This window comes from Rhinoraja longicauda, chromosome 20 (genome assembly GCF_053455715.1).
Source record: "Rhinoraja longicauda isolate Sanriku21f chromosome 20, sRhiLon1.1, whole genome shotgun sequence".
Taxonomy (NCBI): domain Eukaryota; kingdom Metazoa; phylum Chordata; class Chondrichthyes; order Rajiformes; family Arhynchobatidae; genus Rhinoraja; species Rhinoraja longicauda.
This window is the reverse complement of record NC_135972.1, coordinates 23,157,908-23,172,395: the sequence shown is the minus strand read 5'-3', so window position 1 is coordinate 23,172,395 and position 14,488 is coordinate 23,157,908. Positions and strand designations below refer to the sequence as shown.

General features: G+C 42.6%; 1 protein-coding gene across 5 annotated transcripts in view; it reads right to left on the bottom strand.

The window, feature by feature from the left end:
* The window catches only part of poc1b (POC1 centriolar protein B), a 53,748-nt gene extending 43,822 nt beyond the window's left edge, over positions 1-9,926 (bottom strand). For 4 of the 5 annotated variants that reach the window (XR_013548619.1, XR_013548620.1, XM_078416597.1 and 1 more), the window contains exons 1-6: positions 9,792-9,926; positions 7,956-8,040; positions 3,956-4,127; positions 2,501-2,680; positions 829-936; positions 57-172 (exon numbers count right to left, since the gene is read on the bottom strand). Coding sequence is in view for 3 of the 5 variants with exons in the window: in XM_078416597.1 (XP_078272723.1) it covers positions 57-172; positions 829-936; positions 2,501-2,680; positions 3,956-4,127; positions 7,956-8,040; positions 9,792-9,806 (676 nt within the window). In the remaining 2 variants the exon portion in view is untranslated. Of the gene's footprint in view, positions 1-56; positions 173-828; positions 937-2,500; positions 2,681-3,955; positions 4,128-7,951; positions 8,041-9,791 lie in introns of all 5 variants that reach the window. The other variant, XM_078416599.1, reaches the window with a different exon arrangement.
* Between the last annotated feature and the right edge of the window lie 4,562 nt (positions 9,927-14,488).

Sequence of the window (14,488 nt, the reverse complement as noted above, 5' to 3'; positions counted from 1 at the left end):
TTTTTAAATATTCACATAAAGGTTAGACTTACATGCTGTAAAAATCAATTAATTACCTTTATAGTGTTGTAGAAGTTTGCTTATCCGGATATCCCAAAGTTGCACAGTATTATCAGTTCCTGCTGAAGCTACACATGTGCCACTGGGGTTAAAGTCCACAAAGTTTGCAAACCTAGGTTAGAATAGCACATTTTAGAATATTAATAAACAGGCAAGCATAATGCAAGAGTTTGGCTCCTTACTAGCAGTATCAAAATATTGCAAGTATTATGGATGGACAGTTAGATATTATCATGTTGGAAGTGTTACCAATGACAATATGGAATAAAAAGCATTTTATGAAATATCAGTACTTTAATCTGGAGTCCAAAATGTACATATAATTCTCCATCATACTTGGATCAACTGCAAAGATCATAAATAGGTCCAATTACCTGGTTTTGCTCAGTTACAACAATGGTTTGATGAGAAAATAGGTACAAAATGCTGGAGTAACTCAACGGGTCAGGCAGCATCTCTGGAGAAAAGTAATAGGTGACATTTCGAGTTGGAACTTTTCCGACCGGAAATGTCACCTATTCTTTTTCTCCAGAGATGTTGCCTGACCTGCTGAGGTACTCCAGCATTTTGTGTCTATCTTCGGCAAAAAACAGCATCTAACGTTCCTTCCTACACAGTGGTTTAACGAGCAAAGCAAGGCAAGCAACTGAACATTAAAATCAGACCCCATACCTGAGGACATTTGCAAGTAATGCCATGAGATATCCAATGCATCTCTCAAAACTAAACCATACTGAAATATTTGGGTATAAAAGAATATAAACATACCCTCCATGACTTGTGAAAGTATTGATACATTCTCTGCTCACTGTGTCCCAGATCTTAATAGTTCTGTCATCACTACAGGAAACTATAAGCCTTCCATCTGGAGAGAACCTGCTCAAAATAATGCATTTGATATACAATCAGAATTGTATTGTTTAAAAAATGTACAGTAACTTCAACACTTGAATACCACTAAATGTGGGTCTCTTTAGACAATTAGACATTTGACAACATTTGCTTGCAAGAATTGCTAGTGCAACGGCACATTGGTAGAATAGCTGCCTAACAGCGCCAGAGCCCCAGGTTCAACCCCAACTACAGGTGCTATCTGTATGGATTTTATACGTCCGCTTGGGTTTTCTCTGGGAGCTTCAGTTTCCTTCCACACTCCAAAAACATGCAGATTTGTAGGTTAATTGGCTTCTGTAAATTGTCCCTAGTATGTAGGATAGTGCTAGTGCACACTGGTGATCACTGGTTGGTGCGGACTTGGCGGGCTGAAGGGCCTCTTTCCATGCGGTATCTCTAAAGTCTAAAGAATGTTAACTCCTCACCACTGAAATTTTGAATAAAATTGTTGCACCAAGTTTGTATAGCAAAAATAATAAAAATATAAAACTTGAAGTGCATAACAGTTCAGCAGAACGATTTACTGGAGAATAGAGCAATGACTTTATAAACCTCCATAACGTTGCACCTGGAAATTCAAACATCTACATCTTCAGGTGCCCCACTGGCAATTCTACTTGCTACATTCTTGAAGAACTTTATGTTCAGTTAACCTCCTAGTTAAAAATAATAACAAAACAAATGCACAATTTTCATACCAGTTAGTAACATGCTAGATTCTTGTTTAGGAAATAGAATAACTAAAATATCATGAAGGGAAGAAAAATTTGACACAACTCCGTAAACATTAAGGACATTGTATTGCACACTTAGTTGAGCATTTCTACTGCACATTCTAGCAGATATTAGTGGATAATTAAATATTCAAAATTCTAAATCTGCATTTTAATAAGTTCACAAATGGCACAAGTAGCAATTTTGCACTTTGAAACAAAACAGTTTGCCTGTGTCATCCTCAAACAACATGCACATTATATGGAAATCTTCCAAATTGTATACTGATTTGGTCATGCAACCACTACAGAAAAAAAAGGCAGAAAGGAAAGCAAACACAGCTCCACCCCCAATTTACCGGCATCTGGTGGTCCGGCATCTCCTTTAATCCAGACAAAATTATGAGAGCGCACTTAAAATCCCCCCCCCACCCGGAAGTCCCCCGAAAATGTGGTGCAGAGGCTGGGTGAGGCGGCCAATCTCAACCTCATTGGGACTTCTGTGGTCGATTGGCGGGTTGAATTTGCCCCCTGCGGCTGAGGCTCGAGAACTCGGGACAACCAGCGCAGACAGATCTGTTACCATAGCCGACCACCGACGCCGACTTTGCTGGCCGGCATCTCGGGCCCTTGGCACCCTAGGCGACCCGTTCTGACTCCTCTTGGTCGTCTTGATCTCTGTTGGTCTGGCAAAATGGATAAACCAGAAATGCTCTGGTACAAAGGGTTGTCGGAAAATCGGTGGTGGACCTGTACCAAACTAGGTTATAAACAGTTTCCAATATTGTCCATGTAAAGCTCACTAGGTCAGCCATTATTTGACAGAAACGTACCTTGCACATCGCACCCAGTTATTGTGCTCTTTAAAGGACAACAAAAACCGCTGCTGATGAGCATTCCACACCTTTACTGATTTGTCATCAGCTGCTGTAACCAGGAAATTCCCATCGCTGGAAAAGTTCACACTGCGAACTGTGGCACTGTGGGCTGTGAATGCAGTTGATGAACCTTTACTAAACAAAAGATACCAAAATCACTTCAGTGTCGATGAACCCGATAATGTAGGAAAGTAAAAAACGCCTACAATTTGGGTAAATGTCAAGTCAATGACTAAAACCTAAAAAAAAAGAAAACAGCTGCTATTATACTTAAGGAAATTACTACTATTACTTCAATGTATTATTTTCATATTCAAAACAATTATGTACAATGTGGATAAATATTTTCACAATAAAATAACATTTTGTACCTTTCATAACTAGATGAAGGTTCATGATCATAGCAGTTAGAATACTTATATGACAATCTATCTTTCTTTCAACTCTTATAATGTAATAAGTATCAGGAATATAGAGAGATGAGTACTAACTTGTACTGATGTGAAAACTTAACAATAGTCACAAGGAACGGCAGATACAGACAATAAGTATCTGGCAGTAATGATGTGGGGGGGGGGGGGGCGGTGTTGGGTAAGGGGAATCTATCCACTGACTGCACTGATACCACGCATAAAATAATGGCAACTCTAATAACATTCAATAAGTTAAATGCCATAAAGGATGAAGCATTACCTTCACTCTCATTTAAAAATTCAATCCCTCCACACAGTGTCTGCACTTTGTACTGTCTACTAATGCAAGAATATTGGGCACCACTGCTACAGCGTTTCCCAAAAACAAAACTTCTACCACCAAGAAGGAGAAGGGTACCAGGCACAGAGCAACATTAGCACTTACAAGTTCCCCTTTAATCCACATACCATCTACCTTCTTGCAATATCTGAAAAATAAGCCTTCCTCATAAGGTAATCTGTTCAACCTAGGACCACCCATCTTCAACCTCTTCCGTCAGAAGATCATGAAGGCCGATGAGTGCATCTGATTCAAATTAATTGTTATATTTTCCAAGATGAAGAGAGTCCTTGCAATAGAACTGAAGGATTTCAAAGGTGCCACTTTTGAGGGTAATAAAGAAGTTGCAATAAATGCCATCTTGTCAGCAATGTCTACATTCTATAAAAACGAATTAAAGTGCAAATAAGAGTTAAGCAAAGTGAGAAATAAAGCCTGAGAGAGAAGGAACACCAAGCAATGCCTTGAGATCCACTCTTTTGAAAGTTAAAAAATTCTTACATTCGACTTTACAGTAATTCAGTTTAGAATTGTTACCTATAACTTGCCATGAACAATACCTGGGGAAATCTGCTATTTATATCTAATAAAAATAACTATAACCTAAAATGCATTTGTACCACATTATTAAATTAAAGGATCAGTAATCCTACTCACATATTTGGAGTCCAGAGTCTAACAGTCTTATCTCGTGAAGCAGATGCCACCAGGTGACCTGACGGAGAGAACTGGACGCACATCACAACATCCTTGTGTCCTGTAAATCGGTAGGCTCGAGTTTGAGGTTTCAAATTCCATATCATAAGGTGCTTATCAAATGAGGTAGTTGCTTTAGAAAAATATTTTTTTAAATCAGTATTAGAAGAGCAAAAACTTAAGAAACTTCAAATGTGAAATAAGAAAATGCTGGAAGTACCTTGCAGGTCAGGCAACATCCTCAGACAAACAAACAGTTAAACAATTCAGATCAAATCTTTTCATCAGATTGTTCTGTTTAAAGGTCATCAAGCTTAAATGTTAACTGTTTCACTCTCCACAGATGCTGCCTGATCTGCTGAGTTGTTCCAACACGTTCTTTTTTACAAGATTAGTATTTCATGTTTTTTGATATGGCTCCTTATAATCAATCACAGTTTCAGCCAAGCAAATTTGAGCATTTCGTTATTGTAGGAGATAATTTATGCTGACTTTTATCTGATTGCAAAAAAAATCCTCACTAATCCTGTTCAGAATACTACAACAGTATGCCCACTTCCTCTAAAGAAGGATTGAGCAAACATATGACTAGACTAGTACAGTCCCATACCAGTCTAGTTCACAGAGAGATGACCACGAAAAGACATGCAGTAGATTAAACATCTATTTAAACTAAGTTGGAAAAAAGTCATTTGGGTGGAATATACTGATGAAAATAGGTGAAAAATGCTTGCGGAGAAATTTGTATGTTATATCCTTTACACATAATGAAGTTGTTTTTTCAATGCAGAAAAATGTACAAAAAACCCTTGAAAATGGCAGAAAAATATGAAAAGGAAATGGTACAAAGAAAATCTCTGGCACCTCTTTTGTATATTTTACGGACGAGTGAATCACTTTGATTGCTTAATACAATAGATCACAAATATTTTAAAAGGCTATTCAAGTCCTCCAGTTAATAAGTCTTACAATTTATTCCTCCATTTATTATATTAATTACAGAAAGTATGATGATTCCCAGCAAGACATGATACTCGTTTGATAAATATTTTCCTTGGCCTTATTCTGCAAAACACCCAAAAGCTCGACAATATTGTATTTTGCCCGATCATATGCTACATCAGATTAACTCAAAAATTTTCAGGCTTAAGGTAGGTGTTATCATAATTTCATTATAGATCGTGCCATTTATTTAAAGGTAATTTTTAATTTGGTATGCACAATGGCATAATACATAATAGTGACTACATATCAAAAAAATGTTTTGGGTTCTTAACATCCCAACAGTGCAACATCCTAAGATTGTGAAAGGCACAAATATGTTCCTCTCTTACCTTTTCTACAATAATTGATTTAGAGACAAATTTAAGGTTAACTGGAGTGCTGAAGGATATGAGAGGCGTTGTTTAATGTATTATACAAATTAGAATGAGCAGACACTTGGGCAAATGCAGAAATTGATCAGAGAAAGCCAGCACAGATTTGTGAAAGGCCGATAGAGCTTTCTCATTAAATAAGAGGTATGTGTGGAACTTAAAAAGGCTTTTAGCAAAATGCCACATAACAGGTTTACAATTAAGATGGAAGCCCACATGGTAAAAGAGATTGCAACAGCATGGATAGAGAATTGGACAGGGAACGGGAAATATATAGAGATTTTTGGAGAAACAAGGAACCGCATAAGCTGGTTTATAAAAAAGACACAAAGTGCTGGAGTAACTCAGCAGGTCAGGCAACATCTCTGGAGAACGTGGATAGGTGACATTTCTAGTTGTGACCCTTCTTTAGACTGATTTTATTTGGACTGGGAGAAACGTACAATGAAGTGTCTCAGGAATCAATACAAGAAGTCACTGCTTCTCTTGATATACATTAATAACATGGATTTGACTGTAGAGAGCACCTTTCCCAAATCTGCAGATGACTAAAACTTATATGTATAGTGAACAGTTAAAAAAGTTAAGGAGATGTGCACAGTTTAGTGAAATAGGCAGATAAAATGTAATCCTGATAAAAGCAAATTGAGTGCACAGAACGATTTGGAGATATATATGCAGTTAACTAACCCCTGAGAAGTTAGCAGTGAGTCTTTGCTGTTCTTCCAATGAGGTTATTCCCACAATTCATGGGAGAAGAAGAAAGTCCAAGATTTAGAACTGGCACCAATGAAGGAACCGGGAATGATGTGCAATTGCGATTCCCAGAACAAATCCATCCTATGTTAAAGCATCTCTTAAATCTAGTTGCAAGCATTAGTGGATCGTGAAGGAAATTGGAGTAGATTAAACTCTATGACGCTAGACACAAAATACTGGAGTAACTCAGCCAGACAGGCAGCATCTCTGGAGAGAAGGAGTGGATGACGTTTCAGTCTGAAGAAGGGTTTTGACCCAAAACTTCACCCATTCCTTCTCACCAGAGATGCTGCCTGTCCTGCTAAGTTACTCCAACATTTTGTGTCTACCTTCGATTTAAACCAGCATCTGCAGTTCTTTTCTACACAAAAACTGTATGAAGCAGCAGCTTGACCAATAGGTGGAGCAGTTCTCTCAATGTATGCAGATACAGAGTGCTGGAGTGTCTGTGGTTTAGGCAGCATCTCAGGAGAACATAGATAGGTGATGTTTTGACCCAAAACCACCATCTGCAGTTCCTTGTTTCTACTCCCAACGTATGTATTGATCTCCAGGTCTTTTCCAGAATTGATTGTGCAAGGACCACATATTCTTTTTTCAGGTATCAGATTATCTTTTTCTCTACCTTGCCATTGCCATTTGGTATGATTTCTCTCTCAGTATTTTATGCCTCACTACCAAAACCATCCTCAAGATCTTGGTCTTTAAACTATGTTTTCAACTCATCCTGCAATGTAACCACTCGCTGAAGTATTTTCTATGAGCAGTAGCCAAATAATAAAACGTTCAGGGAAACAAAAAAAGCAAATTACATTAACATTTTGTGATTCATTTCTTGTTATGCACTGTTATCCATTACTTTGTTGGCAACCATTCTAATAATGTACTATTTTTTTTTAAATTTAAAAACAATATGCTCCATTTACTATTGCTCTTTGACAGACCATTAAAAATGGAATACAATTACGTTTATTAACCATTAATTTTTAATTTTCATCAGTATATACATGTATTTGCTTTGCTGACTAAGATTCAATGCCACTAGTACATAATTGCAATTAGATTACTAATAATTGCTTAGGAGGCTGAAGTTAGGAGGGGTGATCAAAAGTCTGATTTTAAAATTGGGGCAAGGCAGAAGGGAAGAGAAGCAACACAATAGCAATAGAGAGTAACAGGGCAGAGAGTAACTTCCTCGCACTACTTGGATTTGCATGGCAATCTCACACTATTCTGCTGTTTTGCACTATTTCATTTAGTGATGTTTTTATCATTACTGTTTTTATATTGTTTACTCTGTGTGCTTCATGCAAACTAGGAATTTCATTGCATACTTCACTGTGAAACATATTGAAGTTATAGAAAATGTTCAAAAGTGTTTGACAGTATATAGCAACGTTAAATAAAATAAGCATTTAAACTACTTCTCATTTAGAATTGTCAGGGTAATGAAGGCTGAGGTTAGGAGGGTGATCATAAGTCTGATTTAAAAGCTGGGGTAAGGCAGAAGAGAAGAAGCAACATAATAGTCAAATGTTGATAAACGTAGCTCAATTTCTAATTGTTATGTATACCAGCACCTTTGTCCACAAAACAAAAGATTACTGGGCAATGCAATGTACAAAAACAATAAAAATCATTGATATGGTATACAACATTTGAATACAGAGGAGACATGGGTGGGGGGTAACAATTTTTTTTCCTGTGCTTAAATTTCACAACAATCAAGGAAACAAAGAAAGCAAACAAACAACCATCAGTAGGTTTCACAGTGAAGTATGCAATGAAATTTCAAATATAAAGCAAAATGTCCAATACTTACTTACCCAGTTGTTTGTTGTTTGGATTAAAATCAACACTTGTAACTACATCTTTATGACCTTTAAAGTTGTGCTCTAAGCTTGGATCATCCTAGGATATTAAAACACAAATATGTTGCCTTATTCAATTATCAATTTTCATGCTCATCATCAGTTGGTTGGCTATCTATTGTACCCAGAGACAATATTTTTAATAAAATTCAACCCAAAGCAAAATAGGAACAAAGTGGCAAGGACATTAGATGTATTAGTCAGTGTGTGTGGGAGGAGAGCACCATCATCCAGGGACCATAACCTGCTCATAGGTTCACCCACACCTCTTCATTAGTAATTGGTGCTCTTGGTGCTGCCTCCTGTACATTGGTGAAACCAAGCATAGCCTAGGCAACCATTTTGCCTAGATGCCAAGTAGATGTGAATGGAGTACAGCATTGTACAATCTTTAGTAAATATCACACTTCTGTTCTTATGATGGAAAGATGTAATTACTGAAGAAGGCAAAGAGTGCTTGTCCCAAGAGACTGCCTGAGAAACTCCAGCAGTTGCTTAAGGCTAAGATGATTGATCCAACAACTAAACCATCTGCCAATCAAACCCCACTCACCTGTACTAATCTATGAATTGTCAGGTCATGCCCCGCCCACCCCAGTCTGACGAAGGGTCCAGACCTAAAATGAAATCTGCCCAGATGCGGGCTGACTTGCTGTTCCTCCAGCCCTTTGGGTTTTGCTCAAGGTTTCAGCACCTGCCGTTCCGTATATCTCCAAATAAATAATCTTTGTGTAAAATATGAACATCTGAAGGTTTATTTTTATGCATAATAACCAGTACTTATATTCTACAAACATTAACACAATATCAACACAACAGATGGGAAATTAAATAAACTTGAAAAGATAGTAATCAGTAATTATTATGCCATGGCCACTCTATTGTGGCTTAAAATCCCTTTGGATTGTTGCCTCAAATTTGGATGCTTTTTAAAATGACTAAGCAAACCATTCAAGGGAGATCATGGAGGATTGATAATTGCTGTCCTTGCCAGTAGAATTTATATCCCAAGAAATACTAAATACTTTGAATTCAGAGGTACAATGTAGGATATTTGATCATAAAGTTCAATGGCTGAGCTTTAAGGACTTGACCTCAAGGGTATCAATGAATCTATTCGATTCCTGTCACCTTTGTGCATCCAACATGAAGAGCGAACTTCATGAATAGTCTCCTGACCAATAACATTATTGACATCTATATGGAGCAATCCACTAATAACAGAGTGCTTAAGTTACAGGATCAGTACGCAGACAATGAACCAAACAAACAAGCTGGACTATTTAAATTATATAACTATTGACCCAAAACATTAACTGTTTCTCTTCCAGCTGCATGACCAGTTGTGAGTTCCTAGCATTTTCCTTTTCATTTCATATTTCCAAAATTAGCATTATTAAATTTTTAATTAAAAAAAGTTAACAACCAACTTGTTGCAAAAATAAATCTGGTTGATAATCTACGGAGGAAATCTGCCATCTTCCCCCATGTCCTGACTCAACAACGCAGGCAATGACCCTGCTTTGAAATGGCCCCGCAAAACCAAGCTCCAAATGTTAATCAAACTTTTTATTGATCGTGCAGACATCTATCTTGCGCGAATGTATGCTGGAGATATCAATGAGGAATTGAATGTAGATTTGAGAAAGGCTCAGGTGGAAAAAAACCGACAAGGCTGAAGGAAAGGCAGCAAAGCAGTGGGCCAGTCGCGGTTCGATGGGCAGAATGGCCGCATTTTTTTTGCTGTCATGTAGGCTCCGATCCTGAATGTTCAGTTTTGTTCATCCTTACCAGGGCACAGGCCATGTCACTGAAAGGACGCGGTTAGGTTGAGAGTGAGTTTTATAAATCCTCAGCCCGTCTTGAACTCGGGGTGCCAGCCGCTCTCCTTCACCCCCTCCGCCGAGCGCCCGCCATCTTGGTGAGGACTTGTCCCATCGGCGGCCTGTGCGCACGCGCAAGTCTGACCCTCCGACAGCGTGAGCGACCGCCGCTCGGATTCAAACCGTGGAGTCGTTGGGCGGGCGGCTGCACGCTTGCGCACTGGCTCCCGGCGCAGGACAACCCGCGGAAAGTCGTCGAGGTCCCTCGTCAAACATTCGCAGGGGGAGCTTTGCAAACAAAAGGATGGGTTCAGCAAACCAGCCATCGTCGGAGAGAAGGGGCTGTTGCCTGACAAAACAGCAAACACAATTAAAATAACTTCTAGGAAGTAAATCCGCAGAGATGCGGGACATCATCGACCACAGACCCCAGTTCGATAGAGCACCTTCCCGCTCGCAGGGACCGCTGGGATGTGACGTCCGCCATTGACTCTCGACCGGCACATTACTGGAAGACTGGAAACATTGAAATAAAAAAAATACGACGACATCAATTTCACCGTCGGTGTTGCAAGTTTATTTCCCGATGCGTTTTAAACTGGAGGACATATTTGAACGATTAAAAAAAAAACCATCTCTTTAATAATTCTGAGGGTGGACTCGCCCCGAAATGCCACTCATTCCTCTCCAGAGATGCTGCCTGTCCCGCTGAGTTACCCCAGCATGTTGCGTCTACTTTAATACGAGGCGCGGCCCTATCCCCGTTGGTAAGCGGAAATTGTTTTCTCGCATGTGAAAATTGATTCCTGGCATGTTTAGAGACAGAAAAATGTTCCAAACAATCAGCAATAACCATTGCCGGTTTCAGTTCCGAGGTCCATTTTCAGAACCGAGAAGACATGTTTAGTTTCATAGGAGGGGGAAGGGGGGAGGGGTTGGGGGGCGAATGGACATTGATTTCTTATTGGCACAAGGAACTGCAGTTGCTGGTTTACAAAAAAAAGACAAAGTGCTGGAGTAACTCAGCTAGGATCAGGCGTCAAACGTGAACTGTGAACGATTAGCAACGGGAATCGAGCAGGTCTTGGCAAGTGTTCGGCAAAACGGTCGCCTAGTCAACGCTTTCTCTCGCCGATGTAAAAGCCGCCACATCGGGAGCGCTTGTGATAATTTTGTTTTGCTTGCTGTCCACTATCAAATCGGTCAGAAGTACAACACATTGTACAAAAAGAGGAAACACAGAAGAGGAACATCTAGGATGAGACTAAATGAGTTAACGTAGAAGTTAGAATCTGAAGGGGCCCGATCTGGAATTCGCATAGACATGTTCTCCAGAAATGTGTGACGACCCGCTGAGTTATTCCAGCACTCAATGTCATTAGTTCAAGATTCCAGCATCCGCAGATTATTTTTTTGGTGTAGTGTAATGCTAATAAGGATGTGGTAGTCTGGCGTGCTGACCTCTACCGCACCGAGGCCAGACGACAACTATCAGACACCTCTTCCTACCTATCCCTGGACCATGACCCCACCGATAAACACCAGACCTTCATCAGCAGCACCATCACCGACCTCACCAACTCCTGCGATCTACCCCTCAGTGCCTCCAATCTCATAGTTCCCCAGCCCCGCACGGCCCGATTCTACCTCCTACCCAAAATCCACAAACACAATTGTCCCGGCAGACCCATTGTCTCTGCCTGCTCATGCCCCACCGAACTTATTTCTACCTACCTCGACTCCATCCTATCCCCCCTGGTTAAATCCCTCCCCACCTATGTCCAAGACACCTCACACGCTCTCCATCTCCTGGATAACTTCCGGTTCCCAGGCCCCCACTCCCTCATTTTCACCATGGATGTCCAGTCACTCTACACTTCCATCCCCCACAAGGATGGTCTCGAAGCCCTCCGTTTCTTCCTCGACCGTAGAACCAGCCAATCCCCATCGACCAACACTCTCCTCCGCCTAGCAGAGCTGGTTCTTACCCTCAACAACTTCTCCTTTGACTCCTCCCACTTCCTCCAAACCAGAGGCGTAGCTATGGGCACTCGCATGGGCCCTAGCTACGCCTGCCTCTTTGTCGGGTACGTCGAACAATCCCTGTTCCAGACGTACACTGGCCCCATCCCCGAACTCTACCTCCGCTACATCGACGACTGCATTGGTGCTACCTCTTGCACCCATGCAGAACTCACTGACTTCATACACTTCACCTCCAATTTCCATCCTGCCCTTAAATATACCTGGACTATCTCTGACATCTCCCTCCCGTTTCTGGACCTCACCATCTCCATCACAGGAGAAAAACTAGTGACGGACATTTTCTACAAGCCCACCGACTCGCACAGCTATCTGGACTACACTTCTTCCCACCCGGTCCCCTGCAAAAAGTCTATCCCCTACTCCCAATTCCTCCGTCTACGCCGCATCTGCGCCCGGGATGAGGTGTTTCAGACTAGGGCTTCCGAGATGGCCTCGTTTTTCAGAAAACGGGGCTTCCCCTCCTCCATTATAGATGAGGCTCTCACTAGGGTCTCTTCTACATCCCGCAGCTCCGCTCTTGCTCCCCCTCCCCCCACTCGCAACAAGGACAGGATCCCCCTCGTTCTCACCTTCCACCCCACCAGCCAGCGGATCCAACATATCATCCACCAACATTTCCGTCACCTACAACAGGACCCCACCACTGGCCATATCTTCCCATCCCCTCCCCTCTCTGCGTTCCGCAGAGACCGTTCCCTCCGCAACTCCCTGGTCCACTCGTCCCTTCCTACCCAAACCACCTTAACCCCGGGCACTTTCCCTTGCAACCGCACGAGATGCAACACCTGTCCCTTCACCTCCCCCCTCAACTCCATCAAAGGACCCAAACAGTCTTTCCAGGTGAGACAGAGGTTCACCTGCACCTCCTCCAACCTCATCTATTGCATCCGCTGTTCTAGATGTCAACTTATTTATATCGGCGAAACCAAGCGCAGGCTCGGCGATCGCTTCGCTGAACACCTGCGCTCAGTCCGCATTAACGCAACTGATCTCCCGGTGGCCCAGCACTTTAACTCCCCCTCCCATTCCCAGTCTGACCTCTCTGTCATGGGCCTCCTCCAGTGCCATAGTGAGGCCCGCCGGAAATTGGAGGAGCAGCACCTCATATTTCGCCTGGGCAGTTTGCGGCCCGGTGGTATGAACGTCGACTTCTCCAACTTCAGATAGCTCCTCTGTCCCTCCCTTCCCCTCCTCCTTCCCAGATCTCCCTCTATCTTCCTGTCTCCACCTATATCCTTCCTTTGTCCCACCCCCGACATCAGTCTGAAGAAGGGTCTCGACCCGAAACGTCACCCATTCCTTCTCTCCCGAGATGCTGCCTGACCTGCTGAGGTACTCCAGCATTTTGTGAATAAATCAGGATGTTGGATGTGTTTTGCTGTGCAAAAAAAAATTAAGTTAAAGTTGACAACGGGCAGAATGCTGATACAGATAGTTACCGAAAATTGGAAAACTTGATATGAAATTAAATACACCCGAAGGGAAGATAAGGGGCTGTTCTTTCTCACAAGCGCAAGAAGTTGTAGTGGTAAGGAATAGGGCGATCGCATGGCAGGCGAGGTCGCGATCCGGAGTGAGGGGGTATGGGGAGAAGGCAGGAACGGGATACTGATTGAGAGTGATCAGCCATGATCGCATTGAATGGCGGTGCTGGCTCGAAGGGCTGATTGGCCTACTCCTGCACCTATTGTCTATTGTCTATCCGTACTGTTGCCACGCAACGCCTACTGGAGGGCACGCCGTGCACTGCAGGTAAGCGCTTACTAGTGACGGATATTTACCATAAACCCACTGACTCGCACAGCTATCTGGACTACACTTCTTCCCACCCGGTCCCCTGCAAAAAGTCTATCCCCTACTCCCAATTCCTCCGTCTACGCCGCATCTGCGCCCGGGATTAGGTGTTTCACACTAGGGCTTCAGAGATGTCCTCGTTCTTCAGGAAACGGAGCTTCCCCTCCTCCATTATAGATGAGGCTCTCACTAGGGTCTCTTCTACATCCCGCAGCTCCGCTCTTGCTCCCCCTCCCCCCACTTGCAACAAGGACAGAATCCCCCTCGTTCTCACCTTCCACCCCACCAGCCAGCGGATCCAACAAATCATCCACCAACATTTCCGTCACCTACAACGGAACCCCACCACTGGCCATATCTTCCCAACCCCTCCCCTCTCTGCGTTCCGCAGAGACCGTTCCCTCCGTAACTCGATGGTCCACTCGTCCCTTCCTACCCAAACCACCCCATCCCCGGGCACTTTCCCCTGTAACCGCACGAGATGCAACACCTGTCCCTTTACCTCCCCCCTCAACTCCATCCAAGGACCCAAAGTCTTTCCAGGTGAGACAAAAGGTTCACCTGCACCTCCTCCAACCTCATCTATTGCATCCGCTGCTCCAGATGTCAACTTATTTACATCGGCGAAACCAAGCGCAGGCTCGGCGATCTCTTCGCTCAACACCTGCGCTCGGTCCGCATTAACCAAACTGATCTCCCGGTGGGCGAGCACTTCAACTCCCCCTCCCATTCCCAGTCTGACCTTTCTGTCATGGGCCTCCTCCAGTGCCATAGTGAGGCCCACCGGAAATTGGAGGTATTTGGCTCATATTTCGCCTGGGCAGT